A 10,182-nucleotide genomic window follows, 5' to 3' on the forward strand; every position below is an offset into this window, starting at 1 on the left:
CCCTTGCAGAGGCGGCAGCGGTGAAGCCGGGGATGACGCCGTGCCGCGCCGCTCTAACCCCCGTCCCTTCTTCTCTTCCATGGGTCGCCGCAGTCCGAGGAGCTGGGGGGAAGGCAGGAGCCCCACGTCGCCGCGCTGAGGTAAAGCGCCGGCTCGAGGCTTTGCCAGCTCCGGGTGCACCCGCTCGGGGAGGGGAAGAGCCCGGACTGGCTCCCCTGGGGAGGCGAGGGGCTGCGGGCTGGGTCTGGCACTGCTCGGCCACCTTCTGCTGAATTTACTCGATGCACGTCGTGGCCCTTAAGTCGGTTAACGATTTTCCTCTGAGCCGTGCAGTCTGATTCAGCCCTCACATATCTGTCGCTTCTGGAATGCCTACCTGTTCCCCTTAGAACTGATTTCACGCTCGCTGCTTGTTATTGTCAGCAGTGTTGTGAATATGGTGGTGTTTTCCTGACCAGCTCCTGTGTGCTCCTACGGAAATACAGTCACTGGCAGCAACAGCACCTTTAACTGTTTACATCAGTTATTATCTCTCCCGGAAGGGAGATAATAAATTAGTTTAGACTACAGTGATATGTTTTCTAGTGCTGGAGGACACTTTACCTTGTGCTTGTCTTCCCAGGCATGCCCTGTGTGAAGAATTCCGCTCGTGGCTTTCTGCAGTGACCCAGATTGAGCTGGAGCCAACTATTGACATCTCCTGTGCTAAATATGAATATACTGGTCAGTCTGTAAATGATTTTTTTCCCTGAAGCTTGTGTAGGAAACTGTATGTCTAGAGAATACCTAATTACATAACCCACCCCAATCCCTTTCTAGTTCCAGAGCGTCCCAGTAGCCATCAGCAGCAAGTCAAAGTCTCAGAAAATAAAGTTATGGAAAAAGGGTTGCTCTGGTTCCATTGCTGATGGCTTTAACTGGGTCCAGTGCTGTTGTAAGCCCCAACCTTTTCAGAGATGTTCAGCCTGTGTCTGTATGCCTGCTTCCATGCAAAAGGGTGACATGTTCAGCTTCTTCATGCTACAGTTTGTGAAGTCTGGTGCTAAAACGTCACCTTAGTAAGTCCAGGTTACAAATGCGCTTACCCTTTTATTCATGAAAAATCACTGTTGGAAGGAGAACGCTGCTCTCTGCTTTTAAAAAGTCTTTTGCACAATCAGTGGTTGATCCAGCTTTTCTGTTCCCAGGGTTCCCCCTCCCCTCTGTTCCAGCAACAGACCTACTCAAAGGGCAGTTCTGTATTTAAAAGAGTTTGAATCATTATTTAACTAAGGAATCTCTGTCCACTGTGCCCAGTGGCAGCCAGGGAGGGATAGATGATGAGTTATAACTGCCTGTACCTTCAGAATGGGCTGATCTCCCAATTGCAGTGCAGTCCCACAGAAATTAATCTTGCAGATCTTGGGCTGGTGATGCTGACGAGTGAAAATGCAGTTCTTAGAAAGGGCATGTTTCTTCTTGTATCCTTGCGGGGGTGAAGCTGGGAAGCAGCCATAGGAATGAATCAAACATGTACTGGAAAGGTGCTACTGCAGCAAAATGTGTGTAATTGCAGATGTCTTGCTGTGCCACGACGATGAGCTGGAAGGCCGGAGAATTGCTTTCATCCTGTACCTCGTCCCCCCCTGGGAGAAAAGCGACGGGGGAACGCTGGACCTGTACAGCACAGATGGTAAGAATTCCAAGCTCAGCCTGAGTTGGCTGAAAAAGATGAAGGTTCTGCACCCCTTGCAGCAACTCTCTCCTCAAACAGTAGAAGGGAGGTAAAGAGTTTCTCCTTTGTCTGGAGAAGCTGATGTATAGGTAAAATGTGCACCTTAGAGATGGGCTGTAGCAGGCTTTGCAGTCAATGCTAATGGGTGACAGCAGGCAAAGAAACATGCTTTTTTTCCATTTTTTTGGAAGGGCCAAGAGCAGAGGCAGGATGGAAGTGGTGCCAGTAACTGTGCTTGGAACTCTAAACTGATAACTTCCCTTTTCAGCCACAGAAGTCCACTGATCCCTTGCTCTGAGCTCCATCCCTTACACCCAGGCGTCTCACCAGTCGCAATGTCATGAAGTCAGAGAGAAATGGCAGTTTCTATTGAGTTCATATCTTAACCTATGTTTTCTTCCTCCTCAGAACACTTTCAGCCACAGCAAATTGTCAAGTCATTAGTGCCTTCGTGGAACACGCTGGTTTTCTTTGAAGTGTCTCCAGTCTCTTTCCACCAGGCAAGGAGCTGTCTCTTGGTCATTTTTTGATTCTCATTGTTGTGGTTATTCACTCTGTGTGTTATTACAGCCCTGATGGGAAGGGGGAGGTGGTGCAGGTAGAGTGGATACTCATGCTAGGTTCTGTGTGTTAAAGGCAGGGCTTCGAGGACTTAAAGGAGGACAAGAACTGACAAAGCCATCTTTAAACTGTCAGTCCAGCTTCATCATCCAGGGGAAAGAAAAATTTCCATTTCTATTTTGTGTTGCTGTCCTGGCAAACCACTGCTGTGGATTTGGCTGTGGTGACAGGAGAGACTTTTGTTTGTTTGCTTGTTTTAAACTAGCTCACATTTTTCATGCAGATGCTATGACTTTGTTGCAGAAGAGCTCCTCAGCACCTCACCATGCCAGGAGGACACAATGCAGATACAGCTTTACCCCCTTGGTAGCACGGATGTAGTGCAGTGCCCTGCAGTAGAAATGTTAATATAATTAAGTAGCACTTTGTAGCACTTATCAGAAAGCTGCCTGGGAACAGATGAACAGTCTGTGAAAGTGCATGGTACAAACATCTGACTGAAATCTGAAACTTCTGCTGATACCGTGGACTATTACAAACAGAGCCAAAGAGCAGAATATTGGAGAGGAAGATGTAGGTTGAGTATGTCCTCACCCAGACTGCTTAGGGTTGTATTTGTGTCATTTAATGTCTTACAGTTAATTAGCAGAAGCATCTACTTGGTCACTGCCCTAATTGTTTTCAGATAGTGATTTAATGTTGTCATAAAAATCCATGTTCCACTTAGCCTTGTGACTGTCTCCTACTGACATAAACTTAATCCCATGCATTAGCACTATTCAGAGTCCTGTGTACTGTCTGATAATGTTAATGCAGGCAATAAACTCAGCTTAAATAATGAACTTATTTTTAAAATAAGCATTAAGCTTAACTGGGAGTGCTGTGAATTAAAGCCTCCCGGATCTGGACCTCACTGGCTGTGCCCAGAGTATTTGCTGAAGCACTGAATCATTTCTTTGAGCTTTTTGTCAGTAAAGAGCAGAGCTTGCAGGTTGCTGTCAGAGGGCTGTGTAGGGGTCAGACTGAAGCCTTCACAGCATATTCCAGCCTTAAAGCCCTCTTGGACATTGGGAAAAAGCATCTAGTCAGTACTTCCTAATAGATCTTTGGGGTTTGGACTGCGTGGTGTATGCTTTGGGAGATAACAAATAAAGCTGTGGGTGTTTGCTGAGCAGAGCGGGTCTGTGACCTTTCAGTGGCAGGCATTTTTCTGGCTTCTGTTTCCCAAGTGATTTAGGATTCAGTAGCCATTCCAAATAACCTAGAATACCTCTGAGTCATGCAAGGAAAGAGCCACTACAGCTCTGTAACAATAAGAGCCCAAAATCTCTTCAGAACGGACAGTGTTTCTTCCTCCTGTGCCATCAGACTGTTCTAAAAAACAAAACAAAAAATCCCCAGCACAAAATCTTTATCAAAAAATTCATGGTTTGTGGCCAGCAACCAGTCAAGGGGATGTCTCTCTCTTCACCCTGCCTTTACAGTACAGCACCCTAGAATGTGAAATTGTTCAATTTAGCCCAGTTTACCTTAGCATGCAGTGAAGATTAAGAGGTGGCCATCACTGTGTGAAAACCAAGGGTTTCCACAGACCAGGTTAAATAGCAGGACAGAGGGTTGCTCTTTGACAAATAGGCAGACCTATAATCCAGAGCCAAGAGCATCAGGCAAGTCCTGAGTTTCCAGATGAAGCTGACAGCTAATTTTTGCAGCCTGTGATAGCTGTTTCTTCAACACAAAAATGGTAGAAAACTAAAGTATTGTTACTTTTAATAACAGAATGACTCAAAGCTCTCAGAGGGAATGGATTCTGCTAGGAGCTTGAAGTAAAAGCTTAGACTGGGATTCTGGAAACCTACAATGGACTTGAGCATCGAAATTTGCTTTAAGCCCTCTTTCTGTAAACCAGGAGTAATCCAGCCTGGTCCTAGCCCTTGCCTGACTTCTCTGTGTATGCAGTAGGTTCTCTGGAGTCAGGTCTGTCTCCTGTGACGAGTCTACATGGTGCCTGTTACAGCTGGTCTTTAAATGTTTTGTGGTCTAAACAGTAACATGCAGCTCAATGTTGCTGCAGGTGTCAGAAGTCCTGTCTGAGGAGAAGTGCCGCTTGTCGGTGAGCGGCTGGTTTCACGGCCCGTCAGTAGTCAGACCTGCACGCCACATTGAAGCTCCCTTGCCCAGGGGCCCACACATTCCCTATGATGTGAGTAACAAGCCTAGATCTGCTTATCTGCATTTCTGTTTCCTTCGTGTCCCTGGAATACCTGTTACGGGATGCACTGATGCTTGGGGATGCTTTAAATTACCTCATTCTCCTTTTTTTTGTTTCCTTTCCATAAATCCATAGCTGGTTTCTTGTGTATCCTTCTTGACTGTACATTTTGTGTACCTACAATAGTGCAGAGAATGCAGCAAATGCTCGTGGTGCAATTAAAAAGGGAATGGAGTGTGTGTGGAGAAGAACCCAGCCCTGTGGCAGCTGGGTAAGGGGAAGTTAGGGAATCCCTTCTACTCTTGCAAATTCAGTGTTCAAATCAATTTCTCTTCCAGCACGAAATTCTGTATGAGTGGATCAATCTAGTTTACTTGGACGTGGACTCCCAAGCTCAAATCCAGGAGGAATTTGAGGAGCGATCAGAAATTCTCCTGAAAGATTTTCTTAAGGTGAGCCCAGTGGTTCAGTCTGATGTGGTCTGCTAGAGCAGGTCACAGGGCTGATAGGTACTACATGTCATGCAGGCTGGGAGAGGCCTGCCTTGTTCTGCTGCCAACTAAAACACCTTCTAGTTTCACTCCCTAAAGAGGAATGGACCAGATGACCTCCAGATTCTGTAGGTTGATCCCCTCTGCCTGCCTGTACACTGCTCAGGGACTCATCAAAAATCACAAACTTTGCTTCAACATTCTTGTTTCTTACCAGAAGCAAAGCAGAGGGATGGAAACACACGTCATCCTCCCTGTTTCCTAGCACTGGGGTGACCGGAGTGTCCTTCCCTGTCCCTCAGCTTCTCACAGCACTTGGGGAACTCAACCTGTGTCTGAAATGACCCATAATGGTTTTGGTCTTAATTGAAAGGCTTTGTTTTTCAAGGCTGATTTACCACTAGTTTACTGGGCATACATGTATTAGTGAAGCTGCATTCTCACCCAGTAGACAATCCAAGTAGCACTGGATACCTGTTGGTCACTGAGAAGACATGATGCCCACCCAGGCTGTGCCCCTCAATTCCACAGCCTCAAACAAGTTAGAAAAAAATGAGTGTCTTGTCTGAGAGCAGAGGATGACTGCTTCTAGCACAACAAGGGAGACCTGGAGCTAAATGTTAGTTTGTGCACTATCTTTCTCTCCTAGAAGGAGAAATACCAACTACTGTGTGAAGCTTTGGAGAGCAAAGACATCCAGTGGAGTAGCCGGGGCCCTGCCAATAAAAGGTGGGGAATGATGGTGCCCTGCACCTCTTGATCAGGCCAGGCAGGAGCTGCCATGGGGCTGCACTGGCTGGTGCTGCCCCCATGGATGTGGTCCTTGCTGGCTCTGCAACAGGGAGTCATGTCTGCTGATGCTTCTGCTCTCTTTCAGACTCTATGAGACAGCAGAGGAAGGCAGCCTCCCTGACATCCTGAAGAAATTCCTAGAGTTCTTACGCTCTGAGGCCTTGTTTTTACTGCTTTCCAACTTCACTGGCCTAAAGCTGCACTTCCTGTCTCCCTCTGATGAGGATGAAGATGCTGGGGAAGGAAGAGCAGCAGACACTGCTGGGCACAGCAGTCCCAATCCTAATCAGGAAGAGACTGAAAAACATGCTGATAACAATCCCCCTCAGGCAGACCAGCCTGACAACATCCCTGAAGCACAGGACAGTCAGACGCAGAACGGTAAGTCCAGCAGCAGCTGCATGAAGGAACTTGAGCAAAATCCTGACGTTAAGGATGTTGGCAGCAGAATTCCCAATGATTTTCATGGAACTAGCATTTAATCTTGTACTGCAGCCAGCACAAGGCACCAGCACATACATGGGACTTGAAGCATGTCAGATTGGGTATCCAAAATAAGTGACCACTGCAAAAGAATTTTTAATAAATTAATGAGTAATTTAAAGATACAGACTTAAGTCTTGAGGGTGGGACTTCTGTAGGAGTTAAGGGATGGGTGAGGAGCGGGGGAGTTAATCAATTGCCCAATAATTTTTTGCCAGTAGTTATGGTCCTGCTTCATATAAAGTAGATTCTCATATGACACCAAATCAAAAGGAAAAAAGTGAATAGATCAGAAGTCAAGGTAATTAGAATTAGAAAACCAATACCTAAAACTAGGATTGAACCTTTTCAGAAAATGTTGCCAGCCTAAATAACCACTTAGTTGTCAGCAATGAGTTATCATTGCTCTAAAAGATCAGTTTTGGATTCATGGATTGGTGCTGTTTATTTAAAGTGGTGGCTTTGAAGTTGGAAGAGTAGAATTTCTGAAAATACTCATCTTCCACTGAGTCAGGCAATGGACACTGGAATAAAAGGTAATTAAGAAACAAGTCCTGCTGAAAGTCCCACCAGCAGACTTACCTGATACAAAAGCTTTGTTTTTCTGCTCTCCATGGGTAGTTGTGTTCCCTCTTCTGTCCGCCATGTTCCTGCCATGTGATTTTAAATTCACATATGAATGGCATAATTTGGGGCTGCAAGAATTGAAAACCAAGCTAGAGCAATGAGGAAGAAAAAAAAGGCTTCCCCATATTCTGATGTACCTCCTGGGATGGAAGTTAAGTGAGTTCAGAGCAATATCCTTCTTCACTGAAGCTCCTGGTAGTTTCAGTGGACTTCAGAGAATTGCTGGCTCTTGAGGTTCGGAGCTCTGCTGTAAATCCAGGGGGAACAAAACACAAAAGGAGGAACTGGTTAAACCAAAGCACACCAGAGCTTGGCCCCAGCCCTCCACAGTGTTCAAAGTACATAATTTAGAGCCACCTCTAGAAAAGAAATTAACAGGAGAGCTGTGATTTTACTTTTTCTTCCCTTTACACTTTTCTGGGGCCAGCAAAGACAGTTCCACCATGGCGTGGCAGCGCAGGGGCTTGCCCCCACATGCCTTGAGCTCAGCAGGTGGCAGCTCTTGTCCAGCCTCACTGATTTCCCTGGCTTGTTTGTTGCCTCTCCTAGGCATGGGTACCCCTCTGTGTGCGGGGGAGCTGAGGCACTGGGCCCACAGGCACTATACTCTAGTCCATGATGCTCAAGCAACAGAATTTGCTCTTGACCTGCTTTTCTTCTGTGGCTGCAAGGGTAAGTGAATGAAACAGAGATCTTAGACACTCCTCAAGAGGTTTGCCTAAAGGAAGGACTTTGGAATTGTCAACAGTGCTACAATGGCCAAAATTTCCCTGCTTTTTCCTACATAGAAGGACTCTGTAGACTTTATCCTAGTCCTGGCTTCTGCATTAGCCCTGGTTTCAGTAATTTTTACACAGAGATTTGGGAGTGTGGCCTTGGGATCAGCTTTGCTTTTCCCTGCTGGAGCCAGGAGGTGGCGCGTGGGCAGAGGGAAAGGCAGCACTGTGCCTCCCAGACCTTTACTCGCACTTAGCGGCGGATCTGGGCGTGGTGGAGGAGGATCAGGTGGCCAGAATACCTGCTGAAAGTGTTTCATTTCGCCCCTTTTCTCATCAGAATTATCACCGCTTCCAATTCACAAAGCCTGGGGTTTCCAAAAAGTTACTTTAGGCATGTCTAGGCATTTTAGGTTGATTGCTAGGTAAGATAGTGGTGAAAACAAAAATCGAAACAAGCATTTTGGACCAGCTGAGCCCAAAATGCACAGCTGAAACCACCTGGTACATGCCAGTAATTATACTGAAACACTTTTGCTAAGGCAAAACTGTTCTACATGTGAGGAGCAGAGTGCCAAGCAACCTTAACAGCCCGTCTGTGGTAAAAGGCAAATTCATTACATTTGCTTCAAGTTGTTTCTGAACAGAAGGGAAAGAAAAATAGACTGGCAGGAGGTAAAGTCAGGATCGTCCTGTATCCAGTAACTGCGGAGTGGGGTGGAAAATTGGCATCTCCAGGAAGGCAGTACAGAGCCTGGACAGCGTTGAACTTTCTAAGAATTTTTCTTTTATATTTTAAGACTGGGATCCAGAGTATGGTGGCTTTACTTCCTACATTGCTAAAGGTGAAGACGAAGAGGTAAGGCCCTCAGTTGCTAGCTGCAGATTAGATAAAATCCTTTAGGGTGGAGAGACATCGTTACACTTTGTTGTAATGCTGCCACAATCCTGAGGGTGCTGGACATTGCGCTGGAGCCTTCCTGTCAGAATGACTGCTCATGGGCATAGCTCTGCTGGCCAGAGCCCCTGAGGGCATTTGGGAAGCCATGGGGCAGGGTGGGGGTGGCACAATGCTGTGGCAGAGGGGATGTGCTGCTGACAAAGGTCCCACTCGGAACAAGCGAGAGTGCTGAACAACCAGACTGATGAGGGAACCAGCATCCCTTGGAATGGACCTTGCTGGCTAAGAAATTCTTCAGGTTGAGGGGGAGTAAAATGAAAGTAGTGAGACAATTCATTTTCTAACACCAGACCTTGGTTCTGATGGCTTTTGAAACCATTTGGTTTGTTTCTCCCTAGGCATGATACCAAAGCCCTTTTTGTGAAACTAATTTTCTCCCTTATTGTCATGTCTTCTAGCTGTTGACAGTGAATCCAGAGGACAACTGCTTGGCCTTAGTTTATAGAGACAGAGAAACTATGAAGTTTGTGAAATACATTAATCATCGCAGCTTGGCACACCTGAACAAGCATCCAAACAGAACAGGATTTTGGGATTTTTCCTTCGTCTATTATGAGTGATGCTGCAGAGTGTGACTATCATCACACAGAAAATAGTGGGGCTGGGGGGCAGGTTTCCATCCAGACGTCCAGCTGGGCCTGTCTAAGCCCAAACTTTGCTGCTGCTAACTTTATCAGGCTGTATATGAGCTGTACCCCACCACCTGGGGGCCAGGGGACATTTTTAACTGTACAAATGAAAATCCAGACTTCTTCTGGGTCCACTGTAACACGCCCTCGACTGCTTTTAATGCTACATGGAGGGGGTCATTGTCACACAGCTGCCAGCTGCTCTGTCAGCATCCCGGCTGTTCTCTCATGGAAGCAGTGCAGTGGGATGTGTCTCTAATCTGTCAGGGTGAAAATTACAACTGTGCATCGCCCCAAGCTGATGACTGATTTTTATTTAAAAAAAAAAATAGGTCAGTTAAAATGCTTCAAAGGCTGGTTGGGCAAGTTTTGTTACAAAATGCCCAAGACATTTTCTAGGGCTTCACTGTGTTTGCTGTTTTGTAGAAATAAAGGAGCTGCCATGGGAAATAGGAGGTTTTTTCAGCTGCACAACTCCCTGGAGTTGGGAAAGAAGACAGCCAGGCTATAAAGCTGCTGGCATCCAGAAGGACCTGGCACTGTAACAAGGAGCAGGACTTTATTATGCTAAATGCCATACAGGCAGACCCAGATGTGGCCCTTTCTCCAAAGAATGTACAAGCAAAATAGTCTAGAGGGGAGACCTGCTCCTGTGTACTCCGCTTGTGTGGGTATGCAGCTGGCGCCCGGCTTTGGCTGAGAAAGGCTTGTAGCCCCAGCCCCGGGCAAGGGGCTGCGGGCTGCAGGGGGAAGGTTTCAAATTGCCTCTTCCTGCCTTCTCCGCAGGCAGGAGGGTCACCAGCAGCACAGCCTCACGTCATGAGGTCATCAGGTGCTGTGGCAAACAGTCCAGGGACAGGGGTGCTCCTGGGGCAACACCTCCCCCTGCGCAGGCCTGTGGTGCTGCTCACCCCCTCTTTGCTGCCAGCAGGACAGGGACACTGTCACCTCTGAGGTGTCTGTCCAGCCCTGCCACAGTGCTGGTGCAGAGCTGCA

General features: G+C 46.9%; 1 protein-coding gene across 1 annotated transcript in view; it reads left to right on the top strand.

Annotated features, from left to right (window-relative positions):
- Nucleotides 1–9,515, top strand: part of OGFOD1 (2-oxoglutarate and iron dependent oxygenase domain containing 1) — an 11,180-nt gene extending 1,665 nt beyond the window's left edge. The window contains exons 2-12 of the mRNA XM_026856966.1: nucleotides 94–140; nucleotides 623–723; nucleotides 1,556–1,672; nucleotides 2,123–2,214; nucleotides 4,350–4,478; nucleotides 4,826–4,939; nucleotides 5,628–5,707; nucleotides 5,856–6,151; nucleotides 7,430–7,552; nucleotides 8,397–8,455; nucleotides 8,956–9,515. Of these exons, the coding sequence (XP_026712767.1) occupies nucleotides 94–140; nucleotides 623–723; nucleotides 1,556–1,672; nucleotides 2,123–2,214; nucleotides 4,350–4,478; nucleotides 4,826–4,939; nucleotides 5,628–5,707; nucleotides 5,856–6,151; nucleotides 7,430–7,552; nucleotides 8,397–8,455; nucleotides 8,956–9,117 (1,320 nt within the window). The 3' untranslated portion in view covers nucleotides 9,118–9,515. The remainder of the gene's footprint in view (nucleotides 1–93; nucleotides 141–622; nucleotides 724–1,555; nucleotides 1,673–2,122; nucleotides 2,215–4,349; nucleotides 4,479–4,825; nucleotides 4,940–5,627; nucleotides 5,708–5,855; nucleotides 6,152–7,429; nucleotides 7,553–8,396; nucleotides 8,456–8,955) is intronic.
- The last annotated feature ends 667 nt before the right edge of the window (nucleotides 9,516–10,182 follow it).

Source organism: Athene cunicularia (assembly GCF_003259725.1).
Source record: "Athene cunicularia isolate RWA chromosome 11 unlocalized genomic scaffold, athCun1 chr11_part1, whole genome shotgun sequence".
NCBI classification, from domain to species: domain Eukaryota; kingdom Metazoa; phylum Chordata; class Aves; order Strigiformes; family Strigidae; genus Athene; species Athene cunicularia.